This window comes from Betta splendens, chromosome 8 (genome assembly GCF_900634795.4).
Source record: "Betta splendens chromosome 8, fBetSpl5.4, whole genome shotgun sequence".
NCBI lineage: Eukaryota > Metazoa > Chordata > Actinopteri > Anabantiformes > Osphronemidae > Betta > Betta splendens.
The window spans coordinates 2,924,867-2,949,000 of NC_040888.2; the positions used below are offsets into that span (position 1 = coordinate 2,924,867).

Sequence of the window (24,134 nt, forward strand, 5' to 3'; positions counted from 1 at the left end):
AGTTTTCTTCACTCACCTCCCGGTGGTGTATCCAGTGTCGACTGTGACAAAGAAAACATCAACTCCCAACGAACCCCGTTAAGTCAATCCGTTACGTAATTATCCACCGCTAGCGCTGCTATCGCCGCCCATCACCTTCTGTTTGCTAAGGGGCTATCTGTACGAGAAAGTAGGTGTAATGGGTAGTTGCGCACACAGACATTAGCGAAATAACGCGCGTGGGAAGATATCCGCCTCCTGAACGCCTCAACCATGTTTGGCCGGTCGCGGGGCTGGGTTGGTGGACAGGGGAAAACGAAAAACATCCACTCCTTGGACCATTTAAAGTGAGTAGCCTTAGGAGAAGCTAACGCTAACGTTAGCCCCTGGTAACCAGTTGAAGAACGATCTCAAGCAACAAGAATAACAGCAGCTTATGAACTCATTAAGTATTGTTAACTGTCTTGTTTAATCATCGATTCATCAATTTTATTGTACTATATGCTACAGTTGCGGAATAGGTTTGGATTCTCTTCGCATATGTGAAGTGACTCTTGAGCTAGCTTACAAGTGCTAGCTTTAAAGTTGAAATTTAGCTTTAAACTGTTGATGGCGCTATGTTTAGTTTTTCTGCCTAATTGGGGTTTTAGCTACTCTCTTTAAGTTGGGGCGAGCAAACACCAACAGGAGCAAACCAGAGGGTGGGAGCGGTACCGGTCGAACTGCGTATGGGCTCGCCTACGGTGCATAGCCCCGAGCGGGTCCAGTCAGACCAGTAGGTGACAACATCTGCTTGGTACCGCTCTTATTACGTAACAGTGTATAGTGACTCAAAGGCAGCGACTGCATGTTGGGTTCGTCGCTGTTTTTCCTCTCAGATGGTCTTTAGTTGAAAGCCGTTTACGCTTGTTAATCAAACAAGTTGCTCACAGCCCAGTTTAATCACTCCTCTTCGTTATGTGTGCAGCGTTTCCACATTGCAAGTTTGAAAAAACATTTTATGCATTTACAAGTTAAAACACAACGGTGCTTCATGTTTTGTTCATGTCTTTCAACCAGGCACGTGTACAATGTCTTGACTAAGAACACCACAGTGACCGACCACAACCGAAACCTGCTGGTGGAGACCATCCGCTCTATTACAGAGATCCTCATCTGGGGTGACCAGAATGACAGTTCTGTGTTTGAGTGAGTACAACTCGGCATGACCGCTCCAAATGTCAGCACAAATAGGCCATTTCCTGTCATGGATCGTGTTTGTTTATCTAATATTATATCTATGCCTACAGTATCTCTAAACTAATCAGTTGTGCATATTTCCATAGCATCTTAATGTAATCGTGGAAGTCGTTTGACAAGAGTTGGGACAGCTGATGTTGAAACAGCTGAACTCGGTTTCTGTAAAGCAACATTACCAAGACCTTGCTCCTTTTTTCTGTGTGAAAACCCTTAAGCACTGTGTAAAATGTGCCTCTGTCTGATTCCTTGTTGTTATGCTGGCTCTGCAATTTGCATTTGTAGACCAAGCAAACATTTCTGTCACAGTGTGTCACCTTGTAATTATTGCTGCTTGTCATCACCTCTTGCAGTCACTTTGCCCTTCCTACTGCGAAGCAGGAAATGTCTTTGCAGAGCATAAAAAACACAGAGATTTTACAAGCACACAGAAATAACTGGCCATTTCAAATTATTTAGACTTCTAGCTCTTTAGCTTTTTGTTACACCAGCTTACATAATGAGTTAAAAAAAAACTACATTTGAAGTGAATATCTCACTTACATGGATTGGGCCTATTATCCAGTGCCCGTTTTAGGCAATTTCAGGGCCAACATCCAGTATTAATAGGAAACTGGCACATCTCTTTTAGCAGTTTCTGTGTAAAATTTCTAATTTCTGATTTTATCACATAACAAAATCAAAGAGAAAGGTATGACTCCTATAAAAAAGGCTCACTGTCAGTACAGTATGGGTCTTAATAACAATTGCAGCGTAATGCTGAGGACAAATTAACACTTTCATTTTAAATTGTGTGTTTTTAGCTTCTTCCTGGAGAAGAATATGTTTGCTTTCTTCCTAAACATCTTGCGTCAGAAGTCAGGACGTTATGTGTGTGTCCAGCTCCTCCAGACCCTCAACATACTTTTTGAGAACATCAGCCACGAGACCTCTTTATGTAAGTAGAACATATAAACAGGTATGTTGCAAGAAAATGGGACAGATTCCTTACTTGTCTCTGGGTATGTAGTAAAAGTGTTAATCCTAAACAAGTGTATCATCAAGGTATTTTTATAGGTGCATATTATGCATTGCACTCAGTTATACAGCACACTTGATGTATTTTTACACTAAATTGTACAGGCTGTCTTTAGTTGCTAGGTGACAAACAGTTCAGCAGATGATACTGTCTATTGTTGCGTTCAGTCTTGTACGTAAAAAATAAGATGACCTCTTCTTCTGTCCTCTCTTCAGATTACCTCTTGTCAAACAACCACGTGAACTCCATCATTGTCCACAAATTTGACTTCTCAGATGAGGAAATCATGGCCTATTATATCTCTTTTCTCAAGACCCTGTCACTGAAACTCAACAATCATACCGTGCACTTCTTCTACAATGAGGTAAGTGACGGGCGTTTGAGAGCCGATTAATCTATAATGGAAGGAAGCATAGAGAAGCTTTTAATAGCAATACTGGCATCTATTATCATTCATTGTCTGTGACTGGTTTTACCTTCATCAAATAGAATCACACAGACAAGACCCATTGATTGTAGAGAAAAGTTGAGAGGCTGTGAATTAAATGCTAATGTTGGTGAAACCAGAGGAAACAGTGCTGTTTGTTTAATCTTTTCACTAGCTGATAACATACTCACAGAAGGATTGTGTTTGTGACACAGTGCAAAATGCCATCATGTTCTTAGCATTTTAATGCTCGTCTTAAGGGTCGCCCCTTGCCCTAATCTAATTCAGATAAGTGAATTCAGAAATGATAAGGTGCTTGGCAACGTCAGTGGTCAAAATGGAAGCTTTGTGTGTGGTATTGGTAATATCGAAGAATTCTGAACATTTGAATAATCTCTAATGTTTTGCCTTTTATTATTTCAGCAGTGTGTGTAGTCCTTTCATTGTCCTGTGTGTTCTGGGGAAAGTTATTGGTGTACTGTCAATGGTAGCTTCACCCCTGAAGCCAAAACCAGACCCTCTGTGTCGATCTGAGAGTGTGGAGTGAAATAACCTTTAACAGATTTATGCTACCGATGTGCTTACCTGACATCGACCCAATGCAGCAGCTCTGCCATCTACTTTTACACAGTTATATTTCTGATACTTTGCCCAAACCGTTTAGAAGGGCCTCTTTAAATTATAATAAATAATAATTCTATTTTTTTCACTGCTTCAACATCTGCATCAAATCTGATGAATTATAACTTTGTAAAAGTAGAATTTACAGCAGAGCTTCTGTATTGAATTGGATTTTATACCTAATAAAGTGACCAGTGAGTGTAATTCAAGATCTGTATGATTTATGTTTTTTTCTCCACAAGATGGCAGCATTGGAATAATTTCATCTTTATTTGACTGTCAGATCTACACGGTGAAAACTGTTTGGCTTTGTTGTCAGGGTTACATTTCTTCATTTGCTGTGACCTCTGGGTGACTGTTTGCTCGATGACCCACAGCCAAAATTGGCTGGAGGTGGCAGTGACTGAGGAATAGTTACGATGAGGATCAGGCACTGGTGCAGAGAAAGATGCAGAGCTCCTCCTTTGACATATGCTAATGGAATTATTGCAGTAATTAGTAACTTTTTATTTTAATGAAGTTTAAGCAAATTTACTGTAAACTCTACTGTGATGGAAAAGTCAGCATTAATCAATTTGAATTGGATTTTAAAGATATTCTTTTTAGAGTTAGAGTCGATAAAATTATTCACCTTCTATTCAAGCACTAATTCTCTAAATACGATATCACCCGGCGTTTTTGTCTCTACTTGCTGCTTTCTCTCTTTCTCTCTGTGGTCATACGCACAGCGTTACAGTACTGTGCCTTGCTCACCAGCGCCCCCTCTCTGTCTCCCACACACAGCACACTAATGACTTTGCCCTGTACACCGAGGCCATTAAGTTTTTCAACCACCCTGAAAGCATGGTCCGCATCGCAGTTCGCACCATCACACTCAACGTCTATAAAGGTGAGTCCCAGGAACACGCATCAGCAGACAATGACACGCACACATGCCACACTCACGGGATGCTGGGACTGCTTCATGCTTCTCCTCTTGCTGCTGCTTCTGGTGCATGAGCATTTCTGCCCGGTGACCAACACGCACATACATGCACAGTCAGATTGAGGTTGAATTAATTTGTACTAGCGTGTTTACTGCAGGTTTGATTACTTCACTGACTTGACAATCAATTATTCGCTAACCATAAATAAACTAAATCTGCAGGTCTACATTATGTGTGCAGCAGTCGTACATATGTGATGCTGCAAAGCTGTAGTCACTGTACTTTTCCTGTAGCTGTACTTCTTTCTTCACTACCTTCTGTCAGCCTATGCTTCTCCTTCCTGCCGACTATATGGGATCCTGTGGCCTCCGGAGCTGGTTGTTGTCACTGATGCTTTTGTCCCATTTGGCTTATTTTAGGCACTAACATTGCTTCAGTGAGCAGTCGCCACTGCATATCACCTAACGCTTCCTTTCTGTCATTGTGCGTGTATGTCTTGTCCTGCATGTCATCGTCCATGAAGGTCTGATTTTCTGAATTGCAAAAATGATGTCATTAGAGTTGACACAAACAGCTAGAATCACAGTGAAATGCACGTCCTGTACTAGTATTGTATTTCATTTTTGCAAGGTATTATTTATATATAAACAAACCTGGTTTGTTATGACAACATGATATAAGTACTTAGGTTTGTTGGTTGCAGTCAGTTGTAAAGTATGTATTTTGTCATGCATCAAAATGTCGAGCATGTCACTTTTTAATGCTTCCTGCTGACTCCTGGTAACATACACTGCAACACAAACTGGAATTTTTTTTTTGTTGAAAGTGCCTCAAATATATTTTTCAAATTGTGTTAGTTTGTAGATTTCTTTGCTGCAGTGTTTTGCATAATGTTGGTTAAATGTTACTCATCGGTGTTTTGGGTCTGACGTGCAAAAACACTGCAAAATCCTGAACTGGCTGCAGGTGTCCGTCTGTTCTCCAGGCGTGACATCGTCTGCAGCTTATTTGATAGGAGACCTGCAGGTGCCGTCCCAACCTCCACCCTTTCACAGCCGCCCTTTTACTCACAATAACCCTGTGTCTGTTTCCCCCTCTCCCTCCTCTTCAACAACCACTCCTCTTGCTCCTCCTCTCCTTTGTCGCTCTCCTCCTCTCCCTCGTCTCTCTGCGCGCCCCATCTGCCTAACTCCAGTTTCATGTAAGTTGGCTCCATTCATTCAGTCTTTTTCTTAGGACTGGGTATCCTAGGGTTATTTTTTCTACAATGCAGCTTCAATATATTAAAAACACTTACAGTAACTTGCATATTGACAAATTATTACAGATGACCTTTAATTATATGCCGATGCCCAGTCCTATTCATTCCTAATGATGTATTTGTTATAAATGTACTGGTATGAATGTCCTTGTTGTTAATCATTGTGTATCACTCACCTACATACATACAGAAACAAGCATGCTCATCTAATTTTCTTTATTTTAGTGAGTAAACTGTTCTACAGAGTTTCATTTGGCCAGATGTTGGTCAGTGTTGATTATTGTGGGTAAAGTGAGAGGCCCAGCGACATGTGCTAGTATACGTCCATTGTTTTCTTTTCAAGGTAGCGAGTTAGACGGCTGTTCAACATTTTAATTTGGTGATTATCCAGTGTCTAACATACAACGAAGCACTTGACGAATTTAGTAAATACTTCTCGTTAGTTACTACTAAGCTCTTAGTAAACATAATTGTTTAGAAAATCAGTTTCCTTTTGAGAAGTCGCAGCCACGGTCAGTTTGTAACTAAAGATTTGGTTTTCTAATAATCCCACTTCAGATGTTTGAGATTTTTTCCTTTATTTTGTATTGAGAATGGTTTGAATGGAGCGATTTGTGTTAATTTGACTTCATGTGGTTTTCTTAATTTATTTATTTTTTCTTAAATCTGGGTTAATGGTCAGAACCTGCTATCTGGTCAGGATCACCAATGGCGTATGTGTGTGGGGGTGTGTGTGACTGTTTTTGCCATTTTAATGGCTCCTCTTCATTCTACTCTCTCCAGTGGACAACCAGCACATGCTGCACTACATCCGAGACAAAACCGCAGTCCCGTATTTCAGCAACCTGGTTTGGTTCATTGGCAGCCACGTCATAGAACTGGACAAGTGTGTGCAGACAGATGAGGAGTAAGTTCAATTGTGTAGTGTAATTATCACTTTGACCTCTGGGGGTCAGACATGTTTGTACTTCGCAACCATGCTCCTGGTGATGACTTTATAAAATGGTCCTTTGTGTCAATGTCTCACCCCCTCTCTCTTTCTGTGTCGTGTCATAGACACAAGAACAGAGGGAAATTAAGTGACCTGGTAGCAGAGCACCTCGACCACCTCCACTACCTGAATGATATTCTCATCATCAACTGTGAATTCCTTAACGATGTTTTGACCGACCACCTCCTCAACCGTCTGTTCCTGCCCCTCTATGTCTACTCCTTGGTTACCCCAGAGACGGTATGCTACAATCCCACGCTCCATTTGCTACACAAATATTTATGTCACCCTCTTCCTGTTTGCAAACTTCCAACACATTTGATAACACACAGGGCTGTTCGACTTTGTGAGCTCCAAGTTCAAGTTCCATGGACTTCCAGTGGAAAAGGATAGTTGCTGTTGAGACATTTATTGGTTGCGGTGAAACGTGTTTATCAAAAAACAATACCTTTACTGTGGAAGTAGATATTGAAATGATTCAGTTCACTGCCTTATCAGCATTCCACTCGCTCTTTGGTCTAATCTCATCTTATTTCGCGTTTTCCTGTTCCATTTTCAGTCTGAAGATCGAAAGATCAACCCCCAGGTCTCCCTCTATCTGCTGTCTCAAGTAAGAAACACATGTAGATCACATGGTGCATTAATCATTCAGGAAATGCAGAAACGGTGCAATTTGAGGCTTGTCATGGAAACTATTTTTGGTAAAACATCGGTGTAGTAGATACAGTGTAAACTTAAACGTCACTTTGGGTTGTTATTACTGAGTGAACAGTTCTCTTTGTTCATGTCTGTGTGTTCTCCAGGTCTTTCTTATCATACACTATCGGCCGCTGGTCAGCGCCCTGGCAGACGTGATTCTAAATGGAGACTTGTCTGTCTTCACCCCGCAAACAGACCTACACAAGATCACGGTAATGCAAATAAACTATAAACCAGCTTGAAAAAAACCTAAAAGCTCAAATGTGCAGTTTACATGCAAATAGACTGTACAGTAGACCAAAGCACATGAAACTGCTATGAAAGTACAGCAAACACACAGTAGATGCACTAAAGTGCACCCACGCTGACAACCACATGGTCATGTACTGTATGTACGTACACAGACACACAGAGTTCCAGAAGTGAGTGTAGAAGCTTATAAAATCGTGGGGTCGTGGGTTTTCTCCACCATTCACCCACATCAAGGAAGCTACATGCAAATTACTTGCACTGCTCTTTAACTTTCCATTTCTCAGGCAGTCAGGTTGCCTTTTGCTATGGTTTGACTTGAAATAACTCCCATGAAAGAGTGTGTTTCTGTTCACGCATCTTCATGTTTGTCCCCTTCATTCCCCATCTGATTCCTCTGACATTTCACTTGATGTTCTCTCTTCCACATTGGCTTCTGTTTCCTCATCTCCATCTCTCAGTTGATCTTTCTTTTGACCATCTGTTTTTGAAGCCAGGTGGGTGTGCTGAGGTAGTGAGCGTTTCTGAGAACCCTGGTGGTTATTCTCTGTGCCGTGTGTATTTGTGTGTTTATGATCGTGACCCAGACGTGGTGCTGTATAGGAAGCAGCCTCCCCTTTCAGTGAATGTGAGTTGAGGCGTGATGTCTTAACAAATGTTGGTCTACCACACAAGGAGGGAGCCAGACTTTTCTTCGTTTTTGCGGATGATATTGTGTGGAAGTGTTGCATGTTGCATTTTAATGACATGCGTGCGTGCCTGCGTGCGTGTAAACCATTTACATGTTCCTGGTTTTTTTAGAATATGAGAAGGTTTCACAATGATGGCTTTTTAAAGGCATCTAATTCTTGTCAATCTTGTCTTTGACTTCCTGTTGCAATTAAGCAGCTTCCACATGCATGTAAGAGAATTGATGTCTTTACTCCCCTAAAGGAAACACTGCATATCTTGCTTCTGCTCAAACTTTGTTTTATTGCGTATCTCGGTCTTTCTGCATGTTAGCACCCAATTCCCAGGCTTTGCTGCTCACGTAGGATCAATTAGACCGTTCTTCTGTTATTGTTTGATTTATTGTAGATTAAAAACCCATAAGGAATGGGCTGTGTTTCTGCACAGGTGGTCAAATTGTATTTCCTGTTTCTCTGTGATGTGGCAGGAAATTAGGTCACATGATGGAACAGTGACAGAGGTGGCTCACCTAACCCAGATTGCTTTCCTGGAAGAAGTTTTTTCTTTTCTTTTTCTTTCTTGATCTTCATACACGTGTTAACTTGCAAGTGCACCAGATAGATACATGATGTTCAAATTTGCATGTGTGTACCAGTGTCTTCTTCCACATAATGCAGCTGTTTTATTACCATGCCCTCGGGTAATGCAGCAGGTGCACCCATTTTTAAGAGCAGCTCCATGTGTTTGTGCAGAGGTTGTCTCATTGCGTGTGTGTGTAGGTTTGACTTGCATGCTCCCTGACCTCCATTAATTTCTCAGCATTGGCTCATAGTGTGAGTGGTTTACCAGAACAGTCAGCTAACAGGTGCAAGTCTTTCTCTCTTTCCTTCTCAATCACACACATACACATAGATACTAGTGTCTGTGGTTTATGTCTGTAAGCACACTCAGTTGTGTTTTTAGGAGCAGCTATAGTACAGTAATGCTCTGATGTTCCCAGTAACGAAACAGAGATACAGATGTCAGTGTTTTTAAAGTTTGGCTGAAGTCAGTAAGGATTTAACAGATTTCTGTATTTATAATTATTGTAAGAGTCATTAGCTACATCTAAAGGCTATAGCTAATTCAAACAAACTATTAGAAAAAAGCTTGACAGCTAATTTTCTGTATTATCTTACTAATAATTTAAAATATGGAGAAAGAGATAATTCACAGGAGAGGAACAAAGTCAAGATTTAAAATGTATCCAGCATTCACAGGTATCTGTTTAGCCTGTTTCCCGTATTCAGATCTGTGTCAGTGTCACCTCACTCTCTGACAGGAGTTGTGTGTTCCATAAATCAAAACCAAGATCAAAAGTTTTATACCGACAGGTTTTGGTGCACACAGCAGCTTCCAGAATGTGTTGCATGTCTGGCATGAATTTTGAATGAGGAGGAAGAGCCTGTAGCTTTTTTTTTTTTGTACCTGCATGTTCACGTGTTTGGTGGTTTGTGTTAGCGGCAGAAGCTAAGTGAAATAGGGCCACTTGGTTTCAGTGTAAGATACCAGACCTTTCTATTTGTTTACTGAAAGTGTTATTTTCATGAAAATTACACCAAAGAAGTATTTTAATAAGATCATCACCTTCTTTTGTTGCTTTTGGTCCACAGCACCTTGTTTTCCTTAATAAAGCATGTCTTAATAAGCATATCCATGTAATTATGCATTTACTTGTCACTTGGCATGTTTCTCTTTGTGCGTTACTTCAAGGTTAGAATACTCCTATTTGTCAACAGAACCAACTGGTTTATTTTCCAATTGCATTCTTTGCAGAAAAAGGTTTCCAATAGTCAGATTACAGCACAATGAGAGATTGTCTGGCGACTGCTGACTTTGTGCACGTTATGCATATTTTTCATTTCATCATTTATTTTTCAATTTGGGCCACATCCAATTAAAACAAGTCCTGTATGTGTTGGCTCACCTTTCCCTGGCATTGGCCTCACACAGGTAGGGACCTGAGTATCAGTAAGAACTGGACTGGCTGTCCATCCGTTTGTCATCGTGTGGGTTAAGATGAGTGGAGCTAGATTATGATTAGTGGCACACGATGCACTAGATATATAATTACACTCTTAGCTACATTCACATGGATACACATATATAAATAAATATATAAATAGATCCTCGTGTTAAACCTCATGTTTGCTTCTATTTTTATTATTTTTATTTTTTTTATTATTTACGGTTATTCAGAATTGTAATAGTTCTGATAAATGTTGTGGGTATTATTACTCTGATTTACTGTAACGTTGACGTCTCTGCTCAGCTGTGCATATTATCGGGTACCACCTGTTTCCTGTGTGTGTGTGTGTGTGTGTGTGTGTGTGTGTGTGTGTGTGTGTGTGTGTGTGTGTGTGTGTGTGTGTGTGTGTGTGTGTGTGTGTGTGTGTGTGTGTGTGTGTGTGCATGTGTGTGTGTGTGTGTGTGTGTGTGTGTGTGTGTGCATGTGTGCGTGCGTGCGTGTGTAGTTGGTAGTAGTTACTTAGTGCTGTCGCTTCAAAATCAGCTTTGGTTGTTGATTTGTGTCTGTGTTCGAGTATTGTTGATTTTTTTTTTCTTTACTGAAAGTGCAGGGAGGAAGTGGCTTGTGTGTTTTAACAGACTGATCAATATGATAGAGCCGGGAGGATTTACTGGAAAGCACTGTTTTTTGTATGCACATGTGAAATGGTATGAACACAAGTTTTACACAACTGTTTGTGCGTGCGTGCGTGCGTGCGTGCGTGCGTGCGTGCGTGCGTGCAGATGCCATTTACATGTTCGGTGTCTGATGTTGTTTGCCGGCCTCCTTATCAGTAAGGTTTGCAGCATTTAGCTTTCAGGAAAGCGGGCGCCGTCTGAGCTGCTTACGAGAATAGGCCTGTATATAATTACCTGTTACCCATCTGCTTTATTTTAACCAAACAAAACTGAAAGTAAATGATAAGACAGTGCACACTTGAGTTTGTGATCACCTGATTATTTTTTGTTATATTACTGAGTTAGCAGGAAACAAGGAACACAGACTCTTACTGTTGCACCTTCTTGTGTTCTCCTCACACCCAGGCCTCTGCGGGGGGCGTGCGTCGCTTCACTAAGCCCCCGGAGTCTCTGGAGCGCTCGTTGGAGCTGTCCCGTCACAGAGGCCGCAAGAGAACCCAGAAGAGGCCAAACTACAAGAACCTGGGCGAGGACGAGGATGAGGACAGGGCCGGAGGAGGGGCAGGAAGTGGCGGCGGAGGAGGAGTGCAGGAGGGCTGGGACGACGACGGGAGAGGAGGAGAAAGGGAGGGCGGCCGAGAAAGAGAGAAGGGAAAAGGTACAGAGGGAGGAGGAGGAGGTGGGAGTTCTAAGGCAAGCAAAGCGAGTGGTGAGACAGCGGAAGGTGAGTTTGTGTCTCGCTGGACACAGCAGTACAGGACTGTGACTGTGTTTCTGAGTGTTTCCCTATTCCCATCAATCCAGCACAGTCATGTCCCCCGGTCACCCAGCCTCCCCTCAGCAGCAGCAGCCGTCGTCTCCAAACAGAAAAGAGGAAACGCTCTGTTGATGCTTTTGCCTTTTGTCCATTCAATGCAGTGTGAGCTTCTCCGTGCATTTACAGTTTGAGACTGAATCATGCAGGTAAGTCCAGGACCTGCATGATTCCAGCAAAATGTTGGCACAATATCAAGGTTGTTAAAGTGGAAGCAAAAACAACCAAAACAGAATAAAAGCCAGTCACTCTTTATCTAGTTTCGAGATGAGGCTTCCCTTTTGCTGCTTCCCTTGTTATGGCACCTTTTTAATTCCTCAAGATTGTCATGGTTATCACTGGTCTCATGTTCACACAGTTTCCACGGTGACACACCATTCATCCTGTGCTCCTTACTTCTCCGCTTGTCTCTCACTCTTGCTATTTGTGTGTGATGTGTAAATGCAGTTACACTCATCTGAAATTATTCCTTCCTTACCCTCACTGGATAGATAATATAAGCTGTGACCAGTGTTGTAAGGGTCTATTTCATTTTCACAAACCTGCAGTATTTACCAGCGTGGGGTTTAGTATGAACTGCATCGTGGGCTGCAGGACAGCTTCACAGTTTCAAAATGAGGTCTGGAGCATTTGTGGTGGAAACATGACACCTACAACCTTCAACAGTTTGATAAGAGAAGTGATGGTAGTGATAGGTGGGTGATTATGTCAAATGTTGGAGGCAAGTCGTCGATTGACACATCGCCAACGCCATTGTATGTCACAACTTAGTGGATCTAATGCTTTCAACTTACGTAATGTAGCTGTGAAGTTTTTCTTGCTGTTTCACTCACCTTAAACAGTGAAGGGTAAGAAGGAAGCACTTCAGGCTTTACATTCATAGTCACTGGTGTCATAAGCCCATTCACACCTTCATACATGTGTGTTTGTGAAATAAAAGCCTTCACACTCATGGTGACTGTACAAAGTGTGTTGGCATGCGCACAGAGATAGAGATGGTGGTGATGGAGAAGTGCAAAGTGCCGGAACTCACCGAGCAGAACATCACGGATGAGGAAAAGACCGCTGCCGCCACGCGCACACACGCGCAGAGGAGCAGGTACGTGCACACGGGACGAACGAAAGAATGCAGGGAAGCCGTGTAGGTGGACTGATCCTGTGCTCACTCTCGCTCCTGTTCCCTCTGAAGGCCATTCTTGGACATGGTGTACAGTGCCCTGGACTGTAGCAACGATGACTACCATGCCCTGTTTGTCCTCTGTCTTCTTTATGCTGTTTCACACAGCCAAGGTTGGTCTGTTCAGCTAATTGTGTAGACACACAGCTCATCGTGTAGCAAAATTCAGAAATCATCAGAAATATGAAGGCATTAGTAATTAAATAAATGTGGGGCAGATGGAGCCCGAAGGAGGGAGGTGGGGATCACAGACTATTTGTTAGGACTGATATGTATGTAGTGATGATGCTTCCTCCACTGGTGTGTGATTACTTAATTATAATCTTTATGTCCAGCTGAGTTATATTGACACTAATTATTCCCTAAGCCTGTTGTAAAAGCTATAACTCAACTTCCCTTTTATCAATGTCCAATTCATTATGAAACTGTAACTGAGCTTTTAAACATTTGAAACTGGTTCAATTTTTGAGTCTTTATAGAGGCATGGATCAGCAGAGTTAAAGGTCACAGATGATGCCAGGCTGCATCAGATTATTAATAGCCCATCTTGCTTTTCCCAACTATTACTAATAATGGAGTTTCTGTAAATTTAAAGGCAGTGATTAAATAATTTCTTGCCATCTCTGTAGGTATAAACCGTGACCTTCTGGAACGGCTGCAGCTGCCGGTTCCCGAACAGGAGAGGAGTTCCTACAGTTTGGTGCTGGTGGAGAGGCTAATCCGAGTTATGAGCCAAGCAGCGCAGCCAGGTAGCGCCTGGACACATGCAGTCATCTTCATGCTTTGTTAATGCGGTTGAGTAGCAGTGAACCCTCTGTATGCTTGTGTTACATGTGAAGACGGTAGAGTGCGTCTGGCAACACTGGAGCTCAGCTGCCTTTTACTGAAACAGTCAGTGCTGTCTGGAAACCAGTGTATAATTAAAGATGTTCATCTGGCCTGCCTGGAGGTGTGTATGCTACACTCCTCATATCCACACACACTCAGACCTACTGTTCCATGCAGCTCGATGAGTTCATCAAGTTCAGTTTGAGAGTGCTCGTTTACAACTATATCTGTCAAATCTTATCAAGTCTGTCTCTTTCTTTCTCTTTCTCTCTCTGTCGTCTCCTCCTCCTGACAAACGTGTGGTGCATGTCAGGGTGACGTGAGAGACTTCCTCATCCTTCTGGGAAATGTTAAATTTCCTGTTGTGTGTAAGGCTAGTGTAATCCTCCCCACCCTCTGCTTTAGGAATTATTAACCTTTCCTTGTTACAATAATTCGTAATAAAAATATCAGGGTCTGTCCTATCAATGGGGGGTTTCTGCTTTAAGAATTTCCCACTGACACACTGAACATTAATTAATTGGCATAGGTCTGTGGCTGACTTTGCAATGTTGGAAGTTCTGCCAGGAAATTTTGATTTGATTTCAGATAGTTTATGATAACCAGATTGTGTCTATAGTTTGTTTTTCGGTAAAGGGTGCCAGACACTTTTCTCTTAATATTCTGTTTTCTGTTTTATGTAGTTACAATCTGTACTGTACTGTAAGTGGTCCCACCTGTAATGAATGAATAAAGCCAGAAGGAATGCCTTCTTGTTAGAAGAAATGGGTTTTCTAACAAAACACATTGCGTAATAATTGCATTCCTGTCATGGTTTGAGCTCACGAGCATTTAGCTATGTAGCTGAATGCAGCAGCCCTTCACCGAGAAACATCAATGAGAAGAAAGAGGATTCTTAGAAGTTACTCGTGACTCAGATTTGCGTGACGCCGCGTCTTGCCCATCCTACATGGGATTATAACACACCTTTTACTATTCTTGCACTAATCACACAGCAATTTGAAAGGTTAGTGGAGAAAAAATAAAGGAATGAAGGAAAGGGTGAGTAATTTTAGTCAATAAATAAATAATCTAGAAACTTTATAAAATCGCCACCATCATCAGCGTAGTCTCTTCTTCGAGCCTCTCTGTCAAACCCAATATGAGCCGTTGCATATTTTAAACGTAAAACCACTTCCCTGAATTAAACACCAAATCTGTGATCACCATTAACTGGCTCGTCTTTGTTCTTTAAGGGTGCAAGAGAAGAAAGTCTGCATCTGCTGCGGAGGTTTTATAAGGTAAGTGTGTACACGCAGCTCAGAGTTTGCTCACACTGTGTAATGTCACTGTGTACAGAGGCCGAATGCCAAAAAACACCACTATATGTCATGTTTACCCAAAAGCTCTTTTCTTTCACTTTCTCTTTGAGTTCTTTTGTTTGATGTCAGGTTCAGTTGCAGACATTAGAATTGTCCAAGTTTGTCAGTTTAACACACCCTTAAAAACAGGTTCAAGACTGAAAACTTTAAGCACTTTATTTTTTTTTTAGATGTAAAAAAACGCTCCAATGGTTCATTCACACTCAACTTGGTGTCTCTGCCCTTCATTTCCTGTTTTTCCTAATGATGTTGAAACGATGTCATGCAAGAATTCCTCATCCATCATAATTCATAAGGGTTATTCAGTAACTTGGCAACATCACATAAGAATTTCTAATAGCACAGTGCGTGTGGTTTCATGTTTATGTGGACGTGTAATACTTGTATTTACTGATAAGAATCAACTTGTGCTTTATATTGTAACATTATGCTGGAGGAATGTGGTCACGCTGAGATCCTGCCATGTTCCCAAAATATGACCATTAACACAAACAAACGTAACGTTACTGTCCTCAGCAAAAATGAAAGTTCCTGTGAAGTTGAATCCAATCGTAACCCGTTTCTCCACTCCAGCTGAGCGTACTGTACATCTGGGTTTTTACCGTACTGCCACGAGACAGATGGACGGATGCCATTCGGTCACATGACTTCATTGTAAAGTCTAACTCAAAGTTCATGCTGTCGTCACAGGGCGAGGAGATTTTTCTGGACATGTTTGAGGACGAGTACAGGAGCATGACGGTCGGTGTTGCTCTGATGTCACATTCGTCAGTGCTTCCTTCAGAATGAGATCACTGAGCTCATACGCTGTGTTTGTGTATGATGTGCTGCAGAGCAAACCGCTGAATGTCGAGTACCTCATGATGGACGCCTCGGTGTTGCTGCCGCCCACCGGCACCCCGCTGACCGGCATCGACTTCGTGAAGAGGCTGCCGTGTGGCGACGTGGAGAAGACGCGCCGGGTGAGTCCGTTCTCACACCTGAGCTCAACTCGTTGGACCAGTCTTCGGTCCTTGTCTTGCGGTTGAAATGGGTTTCCTCTTTATTTACATGCATGCTATTACATACGTAACAGTTTACATTAGTGCACATACCTTTTGTGTAATTACACTGCAACTCACAGCTTGTGTGCCTCTGCCAAAAACAGCAATACCAAAACCAAATGGCAGCTCTCCAAAGGATACATCATTCCTTCAAATGTCAGTTTCAGGGACGACTTTAACATGTAATAACTATGTGTTTACGTGCGTCGTGTTGACTTTGCACAGGCAATCCGCGTGTTCTTCATGCTGCGGGCGCTATCGCTTCAGCTGCAGGGAGAACCTGAGACGCAGCTGCCTCTCACCCGACCTGAAGACCTTATCAAGACCGATGACGTCTTAGATCTCAGTAAGACTCGTTTTACTGTCAGTGCACAGGTTGCAGAACATCCCATAACCTCACCTCGCAGAGTCAAGAGAAAAACACAGAGGCGCTCGCTGCCCCTGTTACAGGAGCGAGTAAAAACAACTCACACATCCTGTGCCAGAACAACTTATATCTGACACGCGGCAGGAATTCTCCTCCGCACACAAATCTGTAGCTCCAGCTCCAGTACGAGTACCAAGAAACGTGCACATGCAAACGCTGACAGCACATGGACGCACGCAGCCTCCCACACGCGCCGTGAACCCCAACAGTCTCCCGGTGCACACAGGTGTGTCGATGATGTTGTTGAAACTTGCACGTGGGCTGTGGCGCTGCCATGCAGGATATCACAAGTACAGCTGCGCAGTAACGTGACACTGTGCACGCACTCTGCACATCTATACGTCTCACGCAGACATGCTGTATATTTGCACCTTTGATGCATTCGGCGAATCTAAATACGCTGCTTTTTACTGCACAGCTCAGACGGGCCGACTGCTACAAACAACAATAACTGGAAATGAGCTGAAGTGTTAGTGTGTGTGGTTTAAGAGGTGCCTGCTTAGAATCAGTGTTTCCTATATCAGATACACCACAGTTCATATTAGTAGAATGGTGGTTTAGATTTATCGTGCATCATTCTCTTAATGAGCTTCATTGTAACACCATAATTAGTTAAAACTCTGCTCCAAGTTGTGGAAGAAAACTTACTGACACAGCCCTGGCTACTAAGCACGATGCTAAAGTAGTGTTTGTGAAGCAGCACTGCATCCGTCGTGCTACAACGACCCACGGTAGCATTAAAGATTACATCGTCTTGAAACAGGGAAAGGACGTGCAGTCCTAACGGTGTTCTGTGCCACCTGCTCTCTTCTTCACTTTGCATGGCTCATCCTTAAATGTTGGCAAACTTTCATTACTCTTAAGAGCTTTTTATGCAGTTTCACATGTTTGACAGCAACATATGCATACATGCTCTGAAGGGAGCTATTGACTCTGTTTGAGATAAACATTATCAAACATCATTAATTAGCTTGTTTCTAATAAGCTAATTAATGATTTACAGTAACTAGCACAAACTTGCCGCTAACACAATGTGCGACTCTGTCACTGTCATGCTGACATCTAGTACGCAGCAAAACTCTGTCAGAGTCATTTCACTACCGTTCCACTCATCGCTATCAGGCTGATTGTGTTTGAGAGTAGGTAGGAACCCACCTCATTTTTTTGAAATGAGCCCAGTTCCTCAGTTTATATTAAGTCTATTTCAGAAATTCACACAGCACCTCGGAAAGAAAGTGAAGTTTACCACAAGTTCCCCAGAGCAGAAGCTGATAAACTAACTATTTTAAGTAGTAAACTGTGACGTGAGAAAAGTCTCGATTCTCATCTTGGAGGGAGATCAGCAGCTTTACCCTCAGAATGAAAGTGCATACAAGTCACACACCTTTTAATTTGAACTTGTACTACTTTACTTGAACAACATGCCACATTTTTTTACAATTATTTAATCTAATACGATTTTAAATGATGTCGTTTACATTTTTAAATCGGTTCTTAGAGTCACGCTAGCGAATAGTTCTTTGTAAATTCCACTCGGTTATTTACTTACCAGTGATGACTGTAGCTTCTGAGAATGTTCATGCAATCCTAGAGTTATCACAGCATCAGTGACGACTAAGCTGCAGTTTCGGTACTTTTCGGAAATACATTTGCTGAACAATTAATGATGTAAGTCTGATTACTGGCCCAAAGAGTAGATCCTCCCCATGACACAGCACTTAGAATACTATCACTTGAAATTATGCAATGAATGATTTACAACCCTTGGGGTTGGCTAGCAGATAAGAGTTTGACCTTGTGGTTTCTTGATTATTCTTTTCTAGGGGTCGAGGTTTAGGATTTGTCAGAAATCTGCACCCAGGCTGACGGAAACCTACCTACTGAAACCAAACGTCTCCTTGCAGCTTCACTTTCAAATCTTATTTGGTGGTTGAAACCGTGACTCTTTTTGTGATTCCAGATGCCAGTTGAAAGAGTATGTGGCTGATTTGGTGGCGATAGCCTTTAAAGAGCTAGCCACAGATGCACCCTGGCCTCCAGGAATGTGGAAGCTCTGTCACATGTGTAACGATGCGTTGGCTGGTTAGTTGGTTGGTGTGATCGCCTTTCCATGGGAGGAGCCTTTACGCTTTGGTTTCTGAAATGTCACTTTCATTTAAGATAGTTGAGTGGTTGACTAAGAACTAACTTTTAAAGCAGTTGTCTGGAAAGGGAGGGGTTTTCCTCGTGGGCTGGGGCATTTAGATCCCCTGCCTTCCACCAGACAGACTCCCACACCATACCCTCAGCCAGTTACTTCAGCTAAATCAGTCATCAGTAGTTGCTTCTGCTCTTTTGTTGTGCCAGTGGGGAGTCGACCCTTATGTCAGAGGCTACAGAGATTTGGTTGCGTACAAATTACTAAAAGAAGCTCATGAAGCTCTGATTCGATAGATTAACAGCTCTAAATTAACACGTCGTCAATGGTGTGGGAGTGACATGTATGTTTACACAGTCTTGAACTTTACAACACCTACGAGGCAATGGTGTGTTGCTTTGATTGGCTCAGGGTAGTGAGAACAGTCACTCCATTGTGTGGAGTGTTTGCAACAGGGCAGGTGTAGTAGGGACACTGGAAGCTTGAGGTGTTGGACACATACAGACACAACCGTTTGTGAAACAAAGGCCTCTTTGTGTTGTCAGATGACTGCAATTTAGTTTATTTGCTGAAATAAATAAATCTAAAGGTGGCGATTAAGGCTGACCGATAAATCGTATTTAGATTCTCATTTCAAACACAATATGAAGCCTATGAATAATAATTTTTCCCCTATTACAAATTAAAAATATATATATTGCTACATAAACAGCACTAGGGTTAACACATACATGAGGCTTCTATCCACTCTATATGATTCATAGTTAGAAATTTGTGAAACAATTCCAGGGGCTGAACTCAGCGTTTCACCAGTTCCTGAAAAGCTACAGGACCAAGTCATTCTGAAGCTTTTGTGACTGGGCAGGTCTGTGTCCCGTCGTCGTCTCAGGTCTGGAGGTGCGAGGGTTTTCCCCCCAGCTGGTCCGGGGACGCACTCGCTTAAACTTCCCCTAAGCTCACTGGCCACTGGTCTGTGGAAGGCGCCCTTTCCTACTAACCGAGTTAGGGACTACCTCCTCGGCCGCAGGTGCTTTTCACTTTCACACTCATTGATTTGTTTATACGGGTTACAAGGAAAGTCCATATGTGAGCAGCTGTCTGAAGATGACGTCAGCCTTTATGCAAAAGCTCTGATACCTCCCTAAAAATACAGAATGTAGAAATGCACCATCAGTCATATTTGGAAGACAAATTGGTCAGAACACTTGAAAATAGAAATCGTAAACAAAGACTAAAAATACTACAAAGGGGAAGCAGCGTGTTTGAGCCTGTACAGGAGAAGGAGAACTCACCGGGGGTTGTACATCGGCGTGACGCTGCAGACTGTACACGCAGAACCCGCCGGGCTGGGTCATAGCCGAAGTGAAACGCCTGGTGGCATATCAGGTCATCAAGCCCATATGTCACATCAGTTTCACAGCAACTCTTTGTGGTCGACTGAAGCGATGATGCTGAATTGTGATGCAGTCGCATATCAGGCCTCCAGACATGTGGGAGCTAACGTCTGCTCTCTGTTCAGTTCGCTTCAGCCACGTCGCAGCGGAAGTCAATTCTGACAAGTCAATTAATAAATAAATAAAAATGGAGTTCTTAGTTTTATGTGGAATTGCATTTAAACATTTTCCAGTGAATGATTCTCAGTAGTTACATGTTTAAGTCTATATATTAGTATTACACCAACACAATGTTACAATATGAGTGAATGAGTTGTTGGAGCTGTAACTATAATTACTCCTGTATAAACTCTCCTGGACCTGGATTTAGCAGCACTTTGACCTGTGTGTCTGTCTTCTTCAGACAACAGCGACCTCATAGCGTGTATGGTGGTCAGTAAAGATGGCGGCCAGGCCCAGCGGTTCCTCGCCGTGGACGTCTACCAGATGAGTCTGGTTGAACCGGAGAGCAAGCGCCTGGGATGGGGCGTGGTCAAGTTTGCCGGCCTCTTGCAAGTAAGAGAAATTGATGTCCAGTCGCGATGGTGATACATTCTGATGTTAGGGCTGTGTGTTTGTTAACACATTAGCAGCAGGACCGTTAAGTGTCGTTGGTTGTGAGTTTACAGCAACATAGTGACTTTCACGCTTATTGTTGATGTGTGACTTCACAGGTGATTGTGATTCTATGAAGGTGTGAGCCAGTAACCCACTCCGTCCACTTTTAATCCCTCGCTCTCGCTAACAGGACATGCAGGTGTCCGGCGTGGAGGACGACAGCAGAGCGCTGAACATCGTCATCCATAAGCCCAGCTCCAACCCGCACGCCAAGCCCCTGCCCATCCTCCAGGCCAACTTCATCTTCGCAGACCACATCCGCTGCATAATCGCTAAGCAGAGGCTGGCCAAAGGCCGCATCCAGGCCCGGCGCATGAAGATGCAAAGGATAGCAGGTGGTGAAACCTGCCCCCGGGGAAGTGCAAAATGTATAACGTCACTTTAAATGCTTTAAAGGAAACTCCTGTTTATGTCTCTGCGCAGCTCTGTTGGACCTGCCGGTGCAGCCCGGTGCTTCAGAGGTTCTGGGCTTCGGTCAGACAGCCAACGCGTCACCCAGCGGCCTGCCTTTCCGATTCTACGAGCAGTCGAGGAGGGCCCCCAACGACCCCACAGCAAACAGATCGGTCTTCGCCTCGGTGGATAAAGTACCAGGTATCACACGCGTAGCCAGGAGTTGCACCGCCGATAGAATGCATTGTTAAGTTTCTGTAGTTGAATACCATTTTAACAAGCGAAAGAGTCTGAGCGTTTTTTGGTTGCTTTTCTTTTTTTTCCACACTGTGACCAGGTTTTGCAGTGGCTCACTGCGTGTCTCAGCACAGTCCCTCACCCCTCTCCTCCCCCTCGCCTCCCTCTAGTGGGAGTGGGAGCACGGGAAGATGCGACTCGGTTACTGCCAGCACAATATCGGCTCAGAGCCCCACAGGTAGCGTTCACACAGAGCCCCTGCACGCAGCACACGTACAATGAAGGAGCGCTGATTAAATCAGAATATGATTAAGAAGAAAAGGACTAAATGTAAACATACCACAAACAAGCTGAGGTGTGTACTACAGCTTCCCTAAAGTGTACATACCTGCCTCCCCCACACGCACTGCTGGGTGTGGGGGAGGCAGCTAGGATACAGCTACGTAAGTGCTGTACTGGCACCACAGAAACCACAGCAGCTTCCAGTAATGTTAGACGCATGTCATGTCCGTGTGCTACTTTCACCTCACATGGTCATTAGCTGCTGTCTGTGCAGCGTGTGTGTTTTATGAATGTAATCATATAGGAAGTGGCTGTGGTTCCCGGCTGCTATAGACGCCATAGGGCGTATGTACACAAAGCTGTGTTTGTTCAGTTCAAGTCTAGTTTGCGTGTGTAAATGTGCTGAGAACCTCCAATAAGCCGCAAAGCTGAAAAAGCGTTTTATCATTTCTCTGTTATTGCGTCAGTAACAGGTTACAGCTTATGTTGTCGTTCTCCCTACACACATAGATTATGAGTTCCCCAGCTACACCCAGTACCTTTTTTCTCCTCTTATACTGCCTGTTTATACTCTTAAACTCAAAGTCAGCCTCAGTTTATTGGTTTTGACAGCAATGCAATGAAAAGCACCACCTGTGTCTGCCCAAACAGGTTCTTCTCTCTGCTACAGCTTCTAAAAGGACTTTTTAAGGCTTTGGTCAACACAAAGGCTTTGTGCTGAACTTTATTGCTGCCTAGTTTTTTTTTTTTTTTTTTTTAAATGCTTCACGTGTCAGTTTAGTTCCATAAATCCACAGTGGGAAATCCTCAATGTGTCTTACACTGACTTGTCATCCCTCCAGATGACGGCACATTTCTGGAGCACGCTCCACCCTCCTCCTCAGGCGTGGACGGTGACGGAGGGGGGGGGGGCGCAGCGCTGGCCCCCTCCGCTCCCTCGACCCCGGTCCTGGCTCCGAGCCTCACCCCGGCCTCCCAGCCCACCATCTCCCTCCTCACAGACAACCACACGGACGCCCTCAGCGTGGAGTCGCTCACGCTGCTGCCGCCCGCGGACCCGCCACACATGCACCCGTGCGCCAGCTACGTTCCCGCGACGCACTGCCTCCAGAGACCCGACGCTTCTATCACAGAGGAGGACGAGAAAGCAGAGCGAGGAGACGAGGAGCCGCAGGAGGAGGACAGCTTGACGATGGATGAAACGGAGACGGACGCGACGGTGAAAGAAGAAAACACAACAATGGAGTTGATCACGCCCACTGAAGAGGGACCAGAGATGGCGGAAGGAAACGAGCAAGAAGGCGACGGAGACGCGGCTGCTGGTGCAGACGAGCAGGGAGGAGACAGCTTAACAGCTGGGGAATCTGCGGAGGCAGAAGATGCTGAGCAACACCCTGGAGAAACACTGGACTCACCTGAACTGGACTGAAGCATCGTAGCCGGACAATCCAGCTGCAGCGTGTGACGTGTGATGTGAGATGGTCCCAGGGTTCTCTGAGGCATCGCAGCATTTGTATTAGTGAAGAAAGAACAAGGAGACGTACGCTCGGGCTCAACCGGGGCTCAAAGCACATTAGATTCCCGTGCACTGGAGCGTGTCCAGTCATGTGTATGCAAGTGTTTTTAGCACGTGTGTGAGTGTGCGCTACCAGCAACGTTTTCTACTCATTCTGATGGATCGTTTTTTCCGACCCCACGCTGCTGCTGTGAGCGTCAGGTTCTGATCCCCCTCCCAGATCCCAGTCGGGCTAAAGCATCAGCTTCAGGTGGGAAACGCGCTGGACCGAATGTATCGGCCGCCGCCTCCTCAGGCGCTGACCTGAGCTCAGTTCAGTGTGTGCTCAGCATTTGGCCCGGGTTCAGACATATTCAAAAAGAATCATATAATGCCGTTAACTTCCCACCAAACAAACATCGGACAGTTCAGCTGCAAACAACCTCTCCTTCTCCTTTAACGTCCTAAATAAAGCTTTACTACCGCAATAAAACCTAAGAGCTAACTGATTTGGGGAGACATGAATGTAACAAAGCTCCTCTCCCCCAGCAGCAGTGTTACCTGATCACTCTGTCACACTTTCGTTTTCCCCCGTCCTCACTCTTTAAATCTTTTTACTCTTCGCTCTTTGCTTTCCTGCTCTTTTTTGTGCCATTATCACACAACTCAAGTCTTAATGCTCAGCCGTTCTTCTCTTTGAACACGTTTATAAATATGGAGCAATACTTTTTTTTTGAGTCTTTCCTCGTGATATTTCCATGTTGCTACTGTAAATAGCAGAGGAATGACGGTCAGTGATGCTAAAGAGGCTCCACACTATTTTTGGATATGGTGATAGCTTGAAGGCACACGTCACCATGTTGGAAGACAAGATGGTGGTCATGGTAACCACTAGCAACCTGTACCAAAATATGCCACAACAAGCTATTACTAAGTATGTGATTGTATTATGTGTGTGTGTGTGTGGGTGGATGAGTGTGTGTGTGTGTGTGTATGCGTTATACATTTGTATGTTCTGTAAATGCTTTTGGCTTTTAAACCTGTAATTATTGTTAATGAACAAAAACAGAGGATTAAGTGAAGAACTGCAATAAATTATTCTACTTAACAAGAGTGAAACTTTACTCA

At 43.6% G+C, this 24,134-nt stretch overlaps 1 protein-coding gene across 3 annotated transcripts; it reads left to right on the forward strand.

The window, feature by feature from the left end:
• The first annotated feature begins 97 nt into the window (after positions 1-97).
• Positions 98-24,130, forward strand: clec16a (C-type lectin domain containing 16A). 3 transcript variants are annotated; one of them, XM_029159708.3, is made up of 23 exons: positions 100-326; positions 1,039-1,167; positions 2,019-2,152; positions 2,449-2,597; positions 4,065-4,170; positions 6,252-6,375; positions 6,525-6,699; positions 7,019-7,069; positions 7,263-7,370; positions 11,167-11,485; positions 12,563-12,674; positions 12,765-12,865; positions 13,382-13,501; positions 13,592-13,701; positions 14,816-14,860; positions 15,632-15,682; positions 15,775-15,903; positions 16,210-16,330; positions 20,346-20,497; positions 20,730-20,934; positions 21,023-21,193; positions 21,330-21,467; positions 22,354-24,130. In XM_029159708.3, the coding sequence occupies exons 1-23, from the start codon at positions 253-255 to the stop codon at positions 22,938-22,940; spliced, it is 3,411 nt and encodes a 1,136-aa protein (XP_029015541.1). In that variant the 5' UTR covers positions 100-252; the 3' UTR covers positions 22,941-24,130. The 3 variants fall into 3 exon arrangements, with proteins under 3 accessions (XP_055366603.1, XP_029015541.1, XP_055366602.1); XM_055510627.1 differs by having other exon boundaries at positions 101-326; positions 11,167-11,419; XM_055510628.1 differs by lacking the exon at positions 21,330-21,467 and having other exon boundaries at positions 98-326.
• Positions 24,131-24,134: the final 4 nt, after the last annotated feature.

What these genes read in the sequence shown, in the direction of transcription:
- clec16a (XM_029159708.3), top strand. Translation starts at nt 253, where the DNA reads ATGTTTGGCCGGTCGCGGGGCTGGGTTGGTGGACAGGGGAAAACGAAA. An exon ending in CACTCCTTGGACCATTTAAA is followed by an intron (nt 327 to 1,038) that starts GTGAGTAGCCTT and finishes TCTTTCAACCAG; the next exon opens with GCACGTGTACAATGTCTTGA. An exon ending in GAGCCAAGCAGCGCAGCCAG is followed by an intron (nt 13,502 to 13,591) that starts GTAGCGCCTGGA and finishes TTACATGTGAAG; the next exon opens with ACGGTAGAGTGCGTCTGGCA.